The sequence below is a fragment of the Lepidochelys kempii genome, chromosome 10, assembly GCF_965140265.1.
Source record: "Lepidochelys kempii isolate rLepKem1 chromosome 10, rLepKem1.hap2, whole genome shotgun sequence".
In the NCBI taxonomy this organism is placed as follows: Eukaryota; Metazoa; Chordata; order Testudines; family Cheloniidae; genus Lepidochelys; species Lepidochelys kempii.
This window is the reverse complement of record NC_133265.1, coordinates 20,892,151-20,912,910: the sequence shown is the minus strand read 5'-3', so window position 1 is coordinate 20,912,910 and position 20,760 is coordinate 20,892,151. Positions and strand designations below refer to the sequence as shown.

The window sequence follows — 20,760 nt, the reverse complement described above, 5'->3', positions numbered from 1 at the left end:
CCCCAAAGTGAGTTGCAACCCTGTTTTAATGGGATCACCAGGGTTGCCATTAGACTTGCTGGGGCCAAAGTCGAAGCCCGAGCCCCACCGCCTGAGGGCTTCAGCCCTGGGTGGCAGGGCTCAGGTTATAGGCACTCTGCCTGGGTCTGAAGCTCTTGAGCTTTGGCTTTGGCCCCCCTTCCCGGGGTGGCGGGACTTGAGCGGGCTCAAGTTTTGGTCCCTGCTCCTGGGGTCATGTAGTAATTTTTGTTATCAGAAGGGGGTCACGGTGCAATGAAATTTGAGAACCCCTGGACTAGATGATCTAATGATCTCTTCTCACCTTAAAATCTATGAATTATTGAAGTCATTATACAAATATATAGTACCTATCGGTAAATATGATGAAAGCAGAGCAAAGAGACTCTACTGAAATTATGAATACTATATTAAATGTACATAAATAGGCCACAATGCATATTAAATGGTACTTCTGATCTGAAGGGTACTTCTGTTTAAAAAAAGCAACTTAGAAGCAGAACACACCAATGGTAGTGAGGAGAATAATTATATGGCTTCCAAAAGAACAAGTTCCCCAGAAGAGTCAGAATGAACAGCAAGCCTTTCTCAAACTGCAACACTTGAGAACCATTTTAAAAAGTACAGGATGGGAGATATTTATCTGAATAGATCTATCCATCTATCTAAAGTACATATATGGACCCCATTATTGCAGTATCTGAATGACTCACAATCTTTAATGAATTTATCCTCACCAAACCCCAGTATTATGGAAGTACCATAATTCCCATTTTACATATGAGACACGGAGGCACAAAGAGAATAAATGACTAGTTAAAGTCACACAGGAAATCTGTGGAATGTATATGGAAATTGTTTACAGTTTACATTGATGGGTCAGGAATTAATGTATACAAATAGGTACTGCTACTATATTTGTTGGAAGGAATGTAAAATAGTAAAGGTTTCCTCCTTAAATATACATTCAGCTTTCAAGAAGTGTATTTTTGCTTTTGTTTCCATTTTGGTTTGCATAGTTTTATTTTTAGTGACTTTAGGACTTAGTTAATAATTCGACAGTAAATGTATTTGCAGGTGGTGAAGACAAAGGTTATACATAACTCCCTTATTTGTATGGTCTGGTTGTCATTAGAAAGTTTCATGAGAATTCCTAAATCCATAAGAATCACACTTTCCATGACTGGAGGATGATGCCACAGTGTGTGCAGGAGAAGCTGCTTGCACCTGGTCTTTTATCTGATTCCCCACATCAACTCAGCAATTTATTGTTTGTTTTGTTGCAAATAGTGGGGAGAAGAAGAAACAGGGTTAGCATCTAGACTCGCTCTCTCTGTCACAGAACTCAGAACCCAGGAGGACGGGTCCTACGGTGGCTTTTACATCTGCCCAATTCTGGGCTGCTGCTGGTGGTTAAAGTAGACCCCAACATAAGTTATGCTGCCCATCAGGGTTGTCTAAGCTATTACAGGCTGTCCCCACCTGCTGCCTGCCCCTGCTTGTCCCCACCCCGCAACACTGATAGGAAGCAGTGCTGCCCAGAATCTGTACAGTGCTACTTGCTGTGACCCCACCCTGACACATTCCCCCTTCCTGCAAAACCCCTCTTATGCTGGGAATCCTCAAAAAACAGCCGACTGTTTTCCTCAGTTCCTGTACCAGGGAAATTCGCCCATCAGCTGGATCCAGGGTTTTAAGAGCACCTTTATATCACTCTGGCCTCTTCACACTGCACAGAGAAGTGCTCAGTATCTCATTCTTAGCTGTCCTGGTGATGGTCCAACTCTTTCAGAAACTGGGAGCTCAAAATAAGAAAGTGTCAGCAGTTCATACTAGTGCATGATCTCACATATTTCTGCCAACATGCTGAGAGAGGCTAAATGCCTTGATATACACTGGGGTCGGCTTAGGGTAACCAGATGTCCCTATATTGCAGGGACCATCCCGATATTAGGGGCTTTGTCTTATGTAAACAACCTATTACCCCTGTCCCCGTTACTTCCCCACACTTACTATCTGATCACTCTCGGTGGGTTGCTGGGGGAGATGAGCACTCACATGATTATAGGGAGAATCTCATAACAGTATTGGAGGTCAGGAAGGAACATTTTCCTGTAGCGCACTTACTAGTTTCCTTTCCTTTCCACCTTCCCCCTGGAGCACACTGAAATGGGGATCCCTGGGTGAGGACATGGGTGTCCATGAGTGGGGAGGGCACATTGTTTACACATGGCCTGGAAGGAGACATTAAGAGCTGTATGCTAGAAGCTGTTGTTAGAATAAAGTCACTGAAATACTGTACTTGGGTCCACATTGCCTGGGACATTCATTATTAACTTCACTTGATAGATAGGAGTCTCTTGTTCTAACAGTTGATCGTCTTGGCCTCCTTTCTTAAATCTTAGACTCAGGTCAGGAAACAGCTGTGCTAAGGCCCTTAAGGAATGAGGGGCTTATGTACAGGTCTCATGTACAGATCCCCGCACAAAAGTATATCTTCCATCTCAACATTGGTATGGTTTGGGAGTTGTGTCCTGTGTGCTTCATCCTACCATTGTTGAAAATAATCTGATAGGTATCCTTGTGGCTATTGGCTTTTAGGACTACATGCATGACTAGCTGTTGGGCATAACTGAAGCTTGAGACATTTCAATAAGATTGCAACCTAGATCTTTAATCCATTTACCAGAATCTTGTGTTTTATTTCTGTATCCCTTCAAATGGCATCAGCAAACATCGTCTATTTAAAAACAAAACAACTAGAGACCACACTGATTGTGTAGGACAATCTGGATTTTCTATCTGTAAATAATTTACTCGGTATGACTTCTGAGAACACTGAGAAATTGATTAGTCCAAGTCCTATTACAGATGAATAAATTAATAGGAACGACTAATTGTAAAGTTACCAGTATTTGATTTAGTTCAGATTTTCTGCACAGACTTGTATATCAAACCTTGGTCAGAATATAGACTAAAGACCCACCAACATTTAATTTATACATTGAAATATTTAATTGCACATAACTGAAAATCTCCTTCATATACAATACCTTTCAGACATATGTCTCTGAAAACCTACCCTATCACCTGCATATATCTGCAAGCAATAGAAATCATTGCTTGTTTTTACTAATCCTCTAATAGTCTTAAATCAGGAATTAGTTTAACACATTAAAAAGTTAATTATGAAGCACTGTTCACATTAAATAACTACAAGGAATATATAGATCAAGCATTCAATTCACTATGCCCTACGATTTGTTCCTCGTTTCTCAACTGGGAAAATTATAGTTTGTATTGTGCATTTCATGAGATACATCATTCATGCTACATCAAATACAATAGATATCCTTATCCTCATTCATGTTCTATTTTGTTAAATTAAATTTTTGATTATAACTTTCACTTTAATGTATTCAGTATTTAATTTCACAATATTAATAAATGTTGAGAATACATTTTCCTTTACCTTGTTTCCAATGGCTTTTTTTGGTGGGAAGTTAAAGGTCCTTACTTGTTGGTATTTATTTTGTAGCTTGTGATGCAAGCTTCTGAATTCTGCATATCTTCGATAAACATTCCATTCATCATCTTTTATTCTGATATATACCTGCAAGCATAGACAAGAAAAGATCAATTTTAAAGGCAATCATTACATTCATTTTGTCTCTCTTTGTTAAAAGTACTGTTTGTCAATTACCTTCACCTTTATGACATAACACTCTCAGTAGTTTTAGGACTATTTACCTACAACTACATCTGACTGCAAACAGTCATCAGGTGTAGCTATGTTTATTCAACAGGTCATTAATCTAATTCCCTTTTATTGGATTCAATGGTGACATACATTAACTTGCTCATTATTACAAGACGTGGCTGTAATTTTGTGGTAAGATAGCTATTAATGCTTTCTGTTGCCAGCAGGTTTACTGACCAGTGCACAAAGAAAAAATTAATCTGATATAATTTACACTTATTTCTGTACATTTAATAGTTTTCCAACTTCACAAATGAATTTCTCATCATAATTCTTATGTCACAAACTGTATTTACTCATCACAGTTATGCTAAAGCAAAACACATCCTTCATGAATGAATAAGTTTTTTTAAGAAGTCAAAACAGATTATAAAATCCCGGAGTATAAACTACTGAAATCTTATTGTTTGAAAAATAGAAGCAGTTTTATCTCCCCCGACCCCCCTTTTTATTTTTGCACAGGACGTGTAGTATAATTTCACATAATGGATGTTTTTGCCACGGCTCAATTACTTTCATGAGGGTACTACCAATAATGTGCTAAATGTTCCCCTCTCTGAGGGAAAACCCATAGAAAAGGAAAACATGCTCACAAAACTCTGAGAATTAATTAATGGCTCTGGAACTATGCTCTCTATTGGGAAAAGGGGCTTTAACCTTATGGAGGAGAGGCATTACTCTGAAACCCAGAAACTCCACAATGAACTCAGGACTCATGACTGAGGGCATTTGGGACTAGTGTTCTCTTTGGTATGACTTCTTGTTTTCCTACCCACAGCAACCTAATGCCTTTAGGAGCTATGTTTCCACTGGTTCCCCCTGCAGCATCTGTGCCCTATCCTTCCCACCCCAAACTTTCTAATATTAATGACTTGTGCAGTTTATATAATGTGCTAGGGCAGATTAGAACTGATGAGGCAAAACTGCCATATTTCCTCAACAGCATTTTTTAAGGCGTTTCCAGATCACTGAGATGATCATCATCTGAAAAAAGTAGTGCTAATGGTCATCAGAGACACAATGATCAAAAAGAAAAAGGAGGAAACAGGAATAAGCAAGAAAAAAGCCAAAGCAAAAATATTAGAACTCAGGAGACTAAAATTAAATATCCAAATCCACATCAAGATACCTGTATAATTGGCCTGATTTTCAACAGTACTGAGGATCTAATTATTTTATTTAGGTGCTAACTTTAGATACCAACATTTAAACATTTCATGGCAATTTTTAAAAGTATTACTTTTAGAGAAGATAATCACTTTTACAGAAACAGTGAAAAAGTCAAGAGATGAATATAGACTTTACAAAACTATTTAGCATTGTATTTCATACATGGTGCCATGGACTCCTAAAGGAAACAAGGTTCCCAACCCCAAACCTGCCATGACTATAATCAGATAATGGACAAACAGCTACCACACAAATAGTATTTGAGTTACTATGGTATTTCCCTATACATAGTACAGGCAATAATCACAGTATTGTGTGATAACTTGTTAAACGTTAGCTTGTAATGGTTACCATTGTACATCACTTCACTTGCTCTTCATGATTATAATGATAGATTCTGCTGGAGAAAGCAAATATGATAGTCTCAAAGTTGAGAATGCCAGAGCTGTTGAGTTTGGTCTACTTAGCTTATATACGAACACACAAAACTACAGGCAACTGTATTTGGCAATAGGAATTCAGGTATTACAGTGATGGGGCTCTAAAAATAGGTAGACCACATGGCCAAGTATTTAAAGAGCAATACAAATTTTAAAATAATAGCTAGTGAAATAGCTCTGCTAACTAGATTTAATAGGGAATTAAGATAACGTGACTGATTCATTAACATTTTAAAAGACTATCAGTGGAAAGAATTCAGCACACTTGTAAATGAAGAGAATTTGGAAGAAGAGAGGGTAAGTGATTACAAACAGCCATGTTGAGTATGTTGCTGGTGGCTGACAATAATGCAAGGGTACTGGATTTCATATTAAGTGATAGAAAACCAAGGGATTTAGACCCCAATTCAACAAGATACTTAACAAGATTACTTGTCCCTAAGTACGTGAGGTAGTTCCACTGAAATCAATGACGCTAAGCATATGTTTAAACTATCTTACTGAATTAATAAAAACTAGATGATTCTAAGACATAATATATAATTCAGGCACAATATATTAGAAATCTTAATGTAAAAGAAATTAGATTTAAATGAAGGATATCAATGCCAGTGGTAGGAAACATTTCCATATGTGCAAACATTTGATGCATTGTGGTAAGAACTGCATTTTTAAATACTTTTTATCCCCTCAGCTCTTTCTCCACCTTTCTTTAATCACTATGTTTAAAATATATTACTTTGGCATAGATGACTATTATTCAGAATTTTTCAGGCTTCTTATAAAACAAAGTATACCTAAATTATTTTAATGTAGTTATTTAATATGGAATTCCTATTTTTACTACTCAAGTACAGAGAAAATTGTAATTTGGTGAATCATGCAATTCTATGTTACCTAGTAAGGTGTAACCTGTAGTTAAGTAATTAAGGAGTCTAATACACTGTAACTGAATATTTTAAAGACTGAAAAAATCGATTCATTTATTATATACATCATTAAAGATTTTACTTCCTGTTCTTTGAAGAACACAGATATTGAATTTTCTTTGAGATTGTAAGGTATGAAGAACTGACACTAAGAGCCCTGTGTCATATTGAATTTATTGACAATCATATAATAGTGTTTGAAAGGCAAATTAAAGTTCCTGCTTTAATACAAGCATTTACAGCTTTATTATCTTAACAGAGAATACTATTCAGAAGCCAAGATATTTCAAGACCATTAATCTCAGCTCACTTGGGAAATCAAAGAAAGTAAGGCCTAAATGTTAAAAAGATTGGTTAAGCTCGTTTTAGTTTAGTGCCCATAAGGCATGCAGATGGCTACTGTTAGGCAAATGCATTACAAAACGTGAGTATAGAAGGATGGAGAACAAAATGTCTCTGTAGTTGATTTACTACTATACATCACTAAATCAAGCAGCCTGGTACACGCTGGGTTGAAATCTTGACCCTACTGAAGTAAATGGGAGTTTTGCCATTGACCTCAGTGAGGGCTGGATTTTACCACCGGCCCTTAATTACGAATTCAGCCTAATTTCTGGCTACTAAATAAGCAACAACCCTAAAACAGATGCTATGATAACATCGACAGGCACCTTGAGGAACAGGGGACCTCATATTGTGCCAGCGGAGTAGGAAAGGTCTTCAATATCATGAAATAATCTATCAAAAATGAATACTCTATATAACAGAAACTAGAACAAGTTATTTGAACCAAATTTTTAAAAAATAAACAAATGGTCAGTTCTCAATAACCTTCATATAGCAAATATAAGCCATAAATATCAATATCTTGCCAAGAATCCTATTCCTTTTCTAGTGTCTACTCATGCCTCTCCCAATCCACTTTCCCAATTTATTAAGAATTCATTACTGTGGCATGTACGCACCAGACAAGCACCTCTTTGAAGTAGAAACATTTTAACTATATTTAACAGATGGGGAAGCTGAGACAAAAAGAAAGAATAAGTGATTTGCCCAGGAAGCCTGTGGCAAATTTGAAACCAGATCTCTGAATTCCCAGTTCAGCGGCCCTTCCTATCTTAGCAGAACTTTGATCAGACCAACAGGAGAATGGCAACTCCTTGTGGTCCTGGTCAGAGGAAGCATTATGCTACAGGAATGATATAATTCAGAGATACCAGAGAGAATAAACAAGAAAAATCCAGATACCAATTCTAACATTAACACTGATTTTTTATAAAGCATTTTTTTCACTATAATCCATTGTTCTAGATCGTAGACCAAAGTCATATATAATTTGACCCTGTTAGTCTCTAAACATTTAGTTTTATTAAAATAGGAAAGAAAATGATTGCCCAAACAAAGCAAGGTCCTACACTTGACTTGATGGTATTTCTCTCTGCTTGGATGTAACATGATAACTTTTGAATGCTGCATCCGATCAATTCCAAATTGCAAGGAATGTTCTAAGCATCAATGGGCAGAACAATGTTGATTATGGTCAAAGTCAGTCCCTGCCATCTGGCTAGCAGACCCATCAGCTTCCACCAGCTACGTAATAGTCTATAGATCAAAAGAAATGCATGAGGGCATTAGCATCTTCCAGCATAACTTTACTCCCCATCTCAGCTCTGCCCATTGTCCCAGAAGAGCTCTGTAAGCTTGAAAGCTTGTGTCTTTCTGCAACAGATGTTGGCCTAATAAAACATATTATTTCACCCACCTTATCTCCTGATTGTCCCAATACAGTTTAAAATGCTGACACCCTCAATACTTATCTCCCAGATGGAAAGAAAAGACATACAAATTTGGGTGAAGTATAGGGAGAGGGGGTACACAGAGCTCCTGGAATGGGAGACCCTGGTACAGGGGAAGAAGGGCATACAGAATCCCTGCATGATGTAGAGAGATGGAGGGGGGTTGTGCTTGGAATCCTTGAAATAGAGAGAGATGGGAGGGTGACAAACAGAGAGCTTACGATGGGGAAATGTAGGAATGCAAGAAGTCCCTTGTGTGCACCATGCACTTGACCTATACAAATAACAAAGTATGCCACCCTCTAGTTAATTACTCAGCATTCTCTCATTGACATTGTTCAAATTCATGTCTGTTCTTGTGCCAAAAACGAACTATAATGCTACAATTTAACAATGACATGTAATATCTTCCTCTTCTGATCTAACAAATAAATAAATAAAAAGATAAACGTAACTTAAAATTGTGTTTTAGAATGCTTAAAAACTCTAAGGCTTATTCATTGGTCAATTTAAAAATCAATTCCAAGACCCTCTGTATTCCAGGTCACACTGGTTTTCTGACAGATGTTCCTTTTTCCTCCGATAATCAGTTTCCTCAACTAACTCCATTAAATAATTTTAAATTAAAAATCCCCTTACACATTCAGTCAGAATCTCTCCAAGAATGGTTATTTAATTGGAGAGCAAGGATTTTTGAACATTCTATCATCTGTCTATCAAATAAAAAGTTAGCACTTTTGTCTGTAGTATAGAAGTATTTTCCATCAACACTATCTCATGCAAAGGCTGATTGGCAGCCACCCTTTGTGGCCATGATATTACACATTTGAAAGACAGATTCTAATTAATACACACTAAGAATTAATCTACAATCTTCTAATCTCAAAGGGCACAGAAGCCCTGAAGATTTGAAGAGAAGTGACTAAAATAATTGTTGTTGTTGTAATCCTGTTTTGCAGACAGCCAGGTGGTGATATATCTACAGTATTTTTAGAGCCATATTGAAAGTATTGTGATAATATTGTCATAATAAAGTGGACCAGTTCATGGCCTTTAATTCTGCTTCTATGAGTCCTGATATTCCTTCAGTAAGAGTGCCATGGACAGGCATGATGGGTCTGCCTGAGTTACCTTGTTGGTGTATTTTAGGAAGCATGTAGAAGGTCCTTGGAATGGGTATGTGGGGGATGAGGTTGTATAGTTTCTCTTGGAGTTGTTTGGGGAAGGATTTGATTATATCCCTAAATTCCTGGGAGAATTGTGGTGTGAGGTCTTTGAGTTCTTGGTGTAGGTGCTGTCAGAGAGATGTCGGTTGGCCACATTGACATACTCATCATGGCTGAGGACTAGGATGATGTTCTCTTTGTCTGCTGATTTGATCACCATCTGCTGGTTGGATTTCATGGACTAGACACCTGTCCTCTTGGTGGTGGAGATCGTGGTAGATGTGATGCCTGTTAAGGATTCCACGGTTGATTTTTTTCCCTGAAGCTATCAATTTAATGATCAAGAGTGTGGTTTCGTCTACTGTGGCATGTCTGATTAGATTATTCTTTTTTCTTATGATTGTCAGTGGAGACATGGTAGTTGCGGGTGGTGTCACCTCTGTTGTGAAATAATTCTTTGATGCAGAATCAGTGAAAGAATTCTTCTGGTTCTCCACATAGTTAGTATGGTATCAGGTTCTGTGGTGGGGAAGCTGTTCAGTTCCTGGGAGAGTACAGATAATTCAGCACTGATATTAAGTAGTCTTGATAAGTTGATGATACTGGAGCGTTATGGATCCTGGTGTCATGGTTTCTCCTGGAGGTGACATTCTCTGTACATTGTGAAGCTGGTTTCACCTTTTTGTTTTTGTGCTGGGTGGCTATGATATTTTTGGAAGGTTTCTTGCATGAGCTTTAGGTAGGTTTCCTGATTTTTTTTTCCTTCCAGTGTGTGGGAGCATGTGATGACTTCTTGTTTCTTATGCATAAGTAGTAATTTATTTGTGAGCAGCCTGTCTATTATGCAAGCCAAAAAACTTCTAGTTTCCCTACCATAACCTGGTGTGAATTTGTCTAATTAAAATATAACCATTAAAATCATGATTGCTACTACTGTTATATAATTGCAACGAATCTTATACAAAATATAACTCATGTTTAGAAAGGGTTAAACAGCTTGCAGGCTAACTAACCCAAAGCCTATCTTTAAAGGCATGTTAGAAATGTTAATTAGGGCCATTGCATGCTTTGAAATGCAAACCTATGTTGTTAGAAGTTAGAGGTAATAGTAATTGTGTGCATCTTAGGGCTTGTCTACACTACCAAATTTTGTTGACAAAACTTATGTAGACACCCAAAAGTCGACAAAACAAAAATTGACAAAGGGTGTTCACACATGCTCCCTCTGTTGACAGATCGTGTCCACACTGGGGGCACCATCATTGACAGTGTGAGGAATGCACTGAGGGTACGTATCCCACAGTGCATTTTTAAAATGTATGAATTAAAAATGTACCCTCTCTCAGCAGAGTTGTTTTTAGCAGGTGCAATGAAGGTGAGAAAAGTAAATTTGAACTAAATGCTGCATGGCTGGGAATTCGTACTCTTCAAGTCAGCTGACTGGCCCCTATCTGTCCTCCTTACAAACATAACATTTCTTTCCATCCTCCAAAAATATCCCATAGCAGCACTAGAGGCCAGCTTTGTGACTGGGATAGGAGCCAAAGACATAGACCTCCATCCAGCCTAGGCCCTCCACCTGCTCCTGTCTGCCTGAGGCCTTTGTTAGCCATTGTTCAAGAGAGTAACACATTGGGATAATTTTGCTATTAGTTAACAGGTTTGCTATTAGTTAACAGGGGAATTTATACTGTAATTTTTTCCCAGCATTCTCTTCAACTACAAACATATCATGTGTGTCTTGCTATGTTTTTCCCCACAGGTGTCATGGTGTAACATGCTGCTGGGGACCAGAGCTGCAAGTCACCTTTCTGCCTCAGCTAAAGTGAGCTTTGCTGGAGATTAGATGGTGTGACAGCTCCCAGCCACACTGGCCTGTCTTCCTTACCAAAAACCTCCAAGTCTCTCCCAGCCCAAACCTTGCCTAGCAGGTAACAATCAGTGAACTTCAGCCCCCGAGCACCTCAGAAAGGTTTCTCTGCAATGTGCAGCACCTATCACTGAACATTTGTACAAGATACTAAGTTTACTGCTCTTTTAAAGAGTCAGTACAATAAAGTTTATTAACTGGGGTAAACACACACTTCCCTTCAAACACAGCACTGAGTTGTTTCATAATAAAAATAAAACAAAGTTTATTAACACCAGGACATAGAAGGAATTAAACCTAGAAATTGTTACAAACAAACAAAAATAAAAAAACTTTGTGATGGCTAAGACCTACATTAACAAGCTACAGTCTTTGTTCAAGATAGTTTCCTATGTAAACTTTCTTTCCCAGCAATAGTTGGCTAACTCTTAGCCAGGATTCCCACAGAGTCCAGGTGTGGGTTTTCCTTGTCTCAACAGGTGAAGGATAATACAAGTATTTCTGTTTGCCCTTATATCTCAGTCTGGCTTTGTTTCAAGGGTGAAATCAATCCCCTGGGGTTCAGTCTCCTGTCGCTTATGGGGTGGGGGCCACTCCATCTCAATTAAGATGCCCCTTGGTGCGTCCCAATGTGATGATTCCTGCTGCAATTTTACAATGTCAGTGTTCTCTTCCTGCTTCCTCCAATACCAATGAATAGCCCAGTGAATTTGGCCACACCTGGTTTGAGGTGTTGGCCTCTTTCCTTTGTCTTGAGAAAAGACAGTTACCTTTTCTGTAACTGGTGTTTTTGAGATGTGTTGCTCATGTCCATTCCACAAGAGGTGTGCGTGCTCGCCACGTGCAACGGTGCCGGACGTTTTCCCCCAGCAGTACCCATAGGGGAGCGCCCCTAGCAACCCCTGGAGTGGCACCGCTGCCATAAAAATAAAGAGAAGGGTAACCATCTTTCTGTATACAGTTCTATAAAATCCCTCCTGGCCAGAGGCAAAACCCTTTAACTGTAAAGGGTTAAGAAGCTAAGATAACCTGGCTGGCACCTGACCCAAAATGACCAATGAGGGAACAAGACACTTTCAAAGCTGGGGGGGGACGGACAAAGGGTTCGTCTGTCTGTGCAATGCTTTTGCCGGGAACAGATCAGGAATGCAGCCTTACAACTCCTGTTAAGTTAGTAAGTAATCTAGCTAGAAATGCGTTAGATTTCCTTTTGTTTAACGGCTGGTAAAATAAGCTGTGCTGGATGGAATGTATATTCCTGTTTTTGTGTCTTTTTGTAACTTAAGGTTTTGCCTAGAGGGATTCTCTATGTTTTGAATCTGATTACCCTGTAAGGTATTTACCATCCTGATTTTACAGAGGTGATTCTTTTACCTTTTCTTTAATTAAAATTCTTCTTTTTAAGAACCTGATTCATTTTTCATTTTTTCTAAGATCCAAGAGTTTGGGTCTGTGTTCACTGTACAAATTGGTGAGGATTCTTATCAAGCCTTCCCCAGGAAAGGGGGTGTAGGGCTTGGGGGGATATTTTGGGGGAAGACGTCTCCAAGTAGGCTCTTTCCCTGTTCGTTGTTTAAAATGCTTGGTGGTGGCAGCATATGGTTCAAGGACAAGGCAAAGTTTGTACCTTGGGGAAGTTTTTAACCTAAGCTGGTAAGAATAAGCTTAGGGGGTCTTTCATGCAGGTCCCCACATCTGTACCCTAGAGTTCAGAGTGGGGAAGGAACCTTGACAGCCGTTATGGTGCGGTATAAGGGGTGTGGCGCGCTCCCCACAACCTCAGTTCCTTCTTGCCAGACAACTCTGACAGAGGTAATGTGGAATGGACATGAGCAACACATCTCAAAGAACACCAGTTACGGAAAAGGTAACTGTCTTTTCTTCTTCGAGTGATTACTCATGTGCATTCCACAATAGGTGATTCTAAGCTATATTTGTTGGAGGTGGGTAGGAGTTCAGAGACACTCAGGATGGAGTACAGCCCTGCCAAACCCAGTGTCCTCCATGGTTTGGGAGATGAACACATAATGCAAGGTTGGGGCGCAGACCAGGATTGCCATTGGGGGAGTTTTTTTTATAGTCCCTTGACTTTTTATAAGAGGGCTCATATCTAGAGTAGGTTGCCTGGGTGGGAGCCTGCTGCAGTTTAAACTTGGTCCTGGCCGGGGCTGGGACATAGAGGCCAAGGGTCTTTCGTGTGTGCAGGAATCTTTCAGGCTGTGCAACTTCACATATGTCTGTTCCGCAAACAGGGCCTTGCCATCGAACAGAAGTTCCTGTAAGGAGTTCTGAGCCTTGCTGGACAACCGAGACAGCAGGAGCCACGACACTCTCCTCATGGACACTGCAGAGGCCATAGACCTTTCAGCCATATCAGCTGCCTGAAAGGCCGCCCTGGCGGCAGCCGTACCCTCCTCCACCAGAGCCTTGAACTCTTTTTTTATCACGCTCTTGGAGGGAGTCCTCAAATTTGGGCAGAGAGCCCCACAAATTGAACTCATATCTACCCAGCACGACTGGGTGGTTTGCCACCCTCAGTTGGAAACTCAAGAACGAATAAACCTTTCTACTGAATAGATCTAGTCTCTTTGAGTCCTTATTCTTAGAAGTAGGGGCTGGTTGGGCTTGCCTCTCTCTATGGTTGATTGACTCAACCACTAGGGATTTGGAGGCAGGGTGGGTATACAGGTATTCATGCCCCTTGGAGGGCACGAAGTACTTCCATTCTGCCCTCTTAGAGATGTGGGGCAAGGAAGCCAGGGTTTGCCACAAGGCGTTCGAGATCTTTGCCACCCCTTCATGGAGTGGGAGAGCCATCCTGCTGGTGCCGAAATCGAGAGGATGTTGAAGATGGAGTCTGAGGGTTCCTCCACCTCCTCAGCTTGATGCCACCCTTTTCAACAGCTCTTGATGAGTTTTAGAGTCCTCCTGCGGGACAGGCGGAGGAGGGGCCGTGATCGCCTCATCCAGGAACCATGAGGATGGGGGTGCGGTACTCTGCGTCCCCACCGGTGCCACAGGTCCCACCACTCAGTCCCCCTCTGGGCGCGGGACCAGGGATGAACGCTTCACTGACTCCTTTCTGGGAGGTTGAGAAAGGGAGATCGATGGTCTCTCCAAGGTTCTGGCCACCAAGCGAGCACCACTGGGGGCTGCGTCGGAGGCCACAGAACCTATTGGTACCATGGCGCCGATCAAGGAGACTGGTGCCACTGTACCTGCTGTGGCACTGGTGGAGCAGGCTGCTCAGCCTGAGTATCCTGGCCCATTGACTGAGAACTGCAAATGGAGGCCAGGCTGGCATACGATCTACCGCTATGCTGGGACTAAAAGAAGCGGTGGTGTCGGGAACGGTGCTGACCGCGAGACCTTGATCCCGGCATGGAGGAGCGGGAGTACTGTCGGTAGTGGCTGCTCTGACAGGCGGATCCACGATGGCGAGGTGCCGGTGATTGATGCCTGGGGCTGAGGGAGCAGTGCTGCAACAGGGACCTCGAGCTAGACGAAGAACAGGAACGGCGTCAATGCCCGTACCGCAAAGGGCTATGGTAGCCTCTTGGAGACAAGGATCTCTGGTGCCGTCTGTCCCAGTCTTGATGGGGCACGCTCTCCTCGTGAGATCTACGTTCCCTCGAGGCGGAGCAGTGCCTGGAACCCCTGCAAGTCGGTACCCAGCCAGACAACCTGTTGGGGGTCAACGGGGACAAGCGCAGACTGCACACAGAGGGGTCGCTGAGCAGGGAACAGCATTGGGAACCTTCCCTAGACAGTGAATGGTACCGTCCAGGCGGCGACTGCGGGGATCTGAATGGCGGCTTGCCTCTGGACCAGGGAGCCAATGGCGGTGGTGCCCCCGGTACCAGCAGAGACAATGTCCTAGGCTGCCTGCAGGGCCTCCAGCATGGAGGGCACCCGAACATCCGGGGAGGTTGGCTCGGAGTGGACCAGGCTACTCCGCTCAACTTGAATCGGAGGCCAGGAGGCTGTCCAAGGGACACACCAAAAAGCAATGCCGTGGACTGGCTGGTGGAAGGCACCGAAGGGTAGCCACGCACCGATGACGCAGTGCTCAGTGCTGACTTGGAGCAACACAGCGGTGTCGGGATCAGGGCTGACTCCATCAAAATGGCTCAGAGCCGAATGTCCTGCTCCTTCTTGGTTCGAGGTTTGAAAGATATGCAAATCTTGCAGCAATCGCTGAGATGGGTTTCCCCCAGACAGCGTAAACAGTCTGCGTGCGGATCACTCACGGGCACTGGCCACTTGCAAGTGTTGCACGACTTAAAGCCCAGGGCACAGGGCACACCCTGACCCAGGCACACTAAGCTAACTCTAACTAAACTACTTTTAACTACAGGTACTAACTAACAGAGTCCAAGAGGAAAGCTACAGCAAAGTGGGAGCAGAACAGTTCTGACGCACCTTCACTGGCGGCAAGGAGGAACTGAGGGTGGGGGGAACGTGCAGTGCCCCTTATACCGTGCCACTCCAGAGGTCGCTGGGGCACTCCCCTATGGGTACTACTAGGGGAAAAACTTCCGGCATCGGTGCACGTGGCGAACACGCACACCTATTGTGGAATGCACATGAAGAAAACCTGTTTATCCACTCCCCCAACATGCTAGCTGTAAATACCTTTTAGGCTATGTCTACACTTCGCACCTTACAACAGCACACCTGTGCTGCTGCAGCTATGCTGTTGTAAGATACACAGCGTAGCTGCTCTTTGTTGCTGGGAGACAGCTCTCCTAGCAACTAAATAAAACCACTCCGAATAACGGACAGTAGCTTCATCACCAGGAGAGCTTCTCCCACAGACAAAGCGCTGTCCACATTGGTGCTTTTTGTCGTTAAAACTTTTGTTATTCAGGGGGGTGGTTTTTTCACAGCATAGACATAGCCTTAGGCGCAGTCTTTAAAGCATAATATAAGTATATAATATAAGTGAGTATCCATAATTCCACACACTTCATTGTCACATACATTTCACAATGATATTACTGATATTAATTTGATAGTTTTCAAATTATATCTTACAAGGCATATTTTGTTCAGATATCACTGCAGCACTGTAGGGGTGAACACAGAGGTGCCTAGGCACATACATGGATTCTGTGATTTTCATGTTTTTTAAAAATATGACTTTTGGCATTTTTATATTAGGTAGATATGATGGTAAAGACCAGAGCCTATTTTGCTAAGAACTTTAAGAGCTGCAAACCTTCCTTTCACCCACAGCTAGGCTAACAAAAAGCAGAAGCTCAATAACAATACAGCAATGATACAAAGATAACCAGTGAACACCAAATGATTTTAAGTCTTCCAAAGAAGAGGAGGCTCTCTCTTCCCTCCCCCTTTTTAAAAAAAATTTTTTTGGGAGGGGGGAGTTAAGTTTAAACTGATAAACTGAGTTCATACCTACCATGCTTATCTAAACTAAAGCACTGTTCCTAGTTATTTACAGTAAACTAGGGAAATACAAGTTACATAACATAAAAAATTTGAGGTATAAAACTATGTCTGAGACACACTGACATTTTTACTATATGTCCAAGATTTTTGTCTTTTTCACAATGATTACCCTGCAATATGCCATGATATAAATGCTGTAACAAACCATTCATTCTTTATTTGAAGTGACACACACATTATACAAAAACTAATCCAGTCTTAAAGTTATCATCTACTTGAGACAATCCTCCAGATTATAAATTCCAATTATTATTTTAACCCAATTACTAGAATAAAGACAGAACACGGAATCATGCTCATTGTGTAGTACAGAGCCTACTATGGTTTTGTGGCCTTCTGCTCAAGATGAAGTGAGCATACATTAACTAATATAATAATCAGACAAGAAGGATGATAAGGGTTAACTCATTTAGAAAAGTGGAGAAGCATGCATCCATTCATTTAAATGAGATACCCAAGTATGTACCGGAGAACAGGATTTGGCACTAATTATTCCTTGTGCTCTTGCCGCTCTACCTTGGTAAGTGACTAAAAAAAATCCATTATTCATAAACTTTGGTTCTAAGGATTTAGTTTCTTTTCTTTCATTCAGACTTATTGAGTGTTTTTGTCCAGCAATATATTTAATTTCTAACACTGCTGCTTTGGGGGCCAGTTACTGAGCTCCAGAAAGTTGGTTTATGCTAAGAAAGCAGCTGACTGAACCAGCTGAAATTGGCAAAGCTAGAGCAAGCAATCATCACTAGCCTGGGCAGAATTGCACTAGAGAAAGACTCCGGCTAGCAAAGTAGTGCTGAAATTAATCCTTGCTAATTTATTTTATGAAAGATCCAGTATCTGTAGTTGGAATATTAAATATTGAAACTGTGGCTGCAAGAAGGCATTTCTTTATGGTTTATTTTAAATATTACCACAACTAAAATGGCTCATGACTGTTAATGTTTTCTGATATCAGTCCTCACATTAGTATACTACAGTTTGAACTCACTCTTTGACAGAATAGCAACTCCAGCCAACTCCTGGTGAGTTATAGGAGACCAAATCTGTTTTAAATGTCTAAACACGCAGAGAGAAAAATAAACAAAATAAAACCAATACCAACCTTCTGAACTTTATGGGTTGCATAGCAATTTGTTTGTAAAATATAAACTTGATTGAGCAATACAAAAGGACAATATAAAATAGAGCATTCTTTTCAAGTAATAAAGTTACATTAATATGAAAGTGAAAAAATGAGTTCATCTACAAACTTGGCATTTCACTCAGCAAGGTGAATTCACCACCATTAAGATCTCCTATGTCATCAAATACCACCACTTCCTCAAAAACGGAAAGCAGATATCAGTTTTATGGATTCAAAGCTGATGATGATTTTAAATTCTCTGATATTTTGGTTCAATAATCTCAAACAATTAACCTAAGGAATACTTTGAGAAGAGTAATCCAACCACTCATCAGGATTTCATTTTAATGTAATAAAGTATATACCTTTCAGTAGTCTATAATGTATACACAGCCACGAGTACACTTTCTATTGCATCTCCTAGACATTTAATCTAAAAAGGGGTCTACTGCCAAACTGTTTAAGAATAAGAAACCTTTTTCTTTGCTTTAATTGTTATTCCTCACTGCTCATTATATATCATGTCTTCTTTCAGTATGTGTTTATACTAATTTTGTAAATTATAAAATACTGGATATTTCTGGTATACGTAATGTAGATTCAACTGCAGCCAATAAGCCCTTTCTTATACCATCTGAGAAGTCAATGAAGGTTTAATGTTAGCTTTTTGTATATGACAGCATAATAAAACCTTGTTATAAAAGAAATAGTTTAAGGTGTTGATATAGAGAAAATTACTCTCTGTTTCTCAGTTTATTGGCACCGATGAGTTTTCAGAACTTGCTGTGGTGAAGTCAGAGAGTACTTTAATTTACCATTTGGATGGAAGCTGCAAAACCAGATTATCTTCATTAAATTGGAGTATACCCCTCTGTTCTCCTTCCTTTACAGTATGCTTTTTTCAGATGATGAACTATGTATATTTCACAATCTATTTAGGAAGCTTTTATCAAAGTGATTTGAACACCAAGAATAAATACAAGAAACAAAGGTATATACCCATAGCAGAAGTACATAAGAAGAAGAAAGCAGATGCATTTTCAGACTTGCCTGGAGGACAATGGGATTCTGTTAGGAATATAAATCCAAGGTGAATTCTCTAAAGTTAGCCCCAAAGTGTCACAAATAAACACAGATGCAAATTATATTTTGACACAGCTGCAAGACTGCATTTATGGTTGCTAAGTTTCCTCTTTGAAAATCACCCAATTTAAGAATTCCTGCAGTAATAGTTTTAGAGTAATGAAAAACAAACAGAACAATGGAACATTTCAGCTGGGATATGAGCAGCTTTGTGTGTTTCTTTCCAATGTACACTTAGCAGAGACATATTCGTAATTACAAGGAACAAACTTTTAACAGTACTATATTTTACTTGCATAGACACCACACACACATCATAATGCATTTAATGCATATGCAATTTGAATTATATATTTTAATTTATAATCAACTTTTTAATGTATAATAGAAATAATAAAAATAAGGAGTACATAGCATCAAATACAGCCAGGGAGTGCATAAGCCACAAGAGCGCCATCATCATTCCACCAATTAGAGGTGAACTGGTAGTAAAAATGCCAAACTTTTTATGGGTATTGTCCTAAAACTCTGAACACTGATTACTTGAGGCCATATGGCCAAATCATGAAGTCATTCAGGAAGAACTTCTACTGCAGTCATTGGGACTTCATAAAGACTGCAGAACGAAGCCTATAATCTTCTATGGTATGATTACAAGAAGAAGGGAGCATTTGGGTTTCTCCCACACAAGTCTTTCTCCCTTGGCTGGATCCATATTAAAAAACAAAACAAAACACTCCTGTAATCACCATATGAAACTTAAGGTGTCACTTAGACGGTAAGCTAGATAACACATTTATATAGTGAATAGATCCTCAGAATGTATACAATAAATATTACTCTCTTACCTAATGGCATTTTTATTAAAGATAATGTTATGTGTATGATGATTTTTTTATTGATTTTTCATAAAGGAAGAGACAATAAAAAGTACAAAAAGGTAAATGACTTACAATCTTATATAGGTTCATGAAGATAGATTGCCACCTGCTTGTGTTACTAACTATTCGAGAGAGTACAGGATCAAAATTTATCTTCACTAGTTTGTTATGTGCATGCAGACTGATTATGAAGAAATTTTGTACTTTCTTTATCATCTCCTTATTTTCTTCCTGACTAACAGTTGGGTGACATAACTTTTTTGCTGTTATTTGTTTCATTTTACAGACTTGCACCTATTTCTATGAATAGACACATTGTTTGTTTTTAGAAAAGCAAGACTAAAATTGCAATGGAAGAATGTCTTGCAAGACAAAATATAGGCAAAACAGCAGTGTGCCTTCCCTGTTCAGAACATTTCAGACGCTCAGAACATTAATGACAGGTTTCAGAGTAGCAGCCATATTAGTCTGTGTCCTCAAAAAGAAAAGGAGTACTTGTGGCACCTCTGAGGTGCCACAAGTACTCCTTTTCTTTTTTCAGAACATTAAGGTATCTTACCTCCCAGTCTGTACATGGGATATTTGTTACCTATTGTGCCTTCCAGTCAGTACAAAATCTCTACTACAATGACATTACTGAAAATACAGTAAGCAAAAGAAATTTTCCAATATTACATACAAGAATGTGTAAACAAATCATTGTCAACTTTAGATTATGATTACCATCTATTTTCGTAAGTTCTTTAAAAATTCAATTTTGTTTTTTCCATCATTATATACAGATTAATATTCCTGTATTCAGAAAAAAATTGTAAAAAGAAAAAAGTTGAACACACGTAGGTAAACACCACCTTTAGAAGGACTTGTCTTATGTTCTTAAGCATGGGAAAGGGGAAAAGTACAAAAGCTAGCGAGGGACAATGGATTTGCACTCATGTCTTGATTTTTTTGTTTTTATAATATGCTGTCTTTCTGATTGCTCTCTGTACTTCCCCTCTAGCTATTCTAAAGCTTCTCTGTCCTATCCTCATGCTGCTCTGACACATACTCAG

The 20,760-nt window shown here is 39.9% G+C and overlaps 1 protein-coding gene across 1 annotated transcript in view; it reads right to left on the bottom strand.

Annotated features, from left to right (window-relative positions):
- Window positions 1-20,760, bottom strand: part of SNX29 (sorting nexin 29) — a 451,551-nt gene that overhangs the window by 114,031 nt on the left and 316,760 nt on the right. Inside the window, 1 exon segment of the mRNA XM_073362374.1 lies at window positions 3,491-3,631. Within this exon segment, the coding sequence (XP_073218475.1) occupies window positions 3,491-3,631 (141 nt within the window).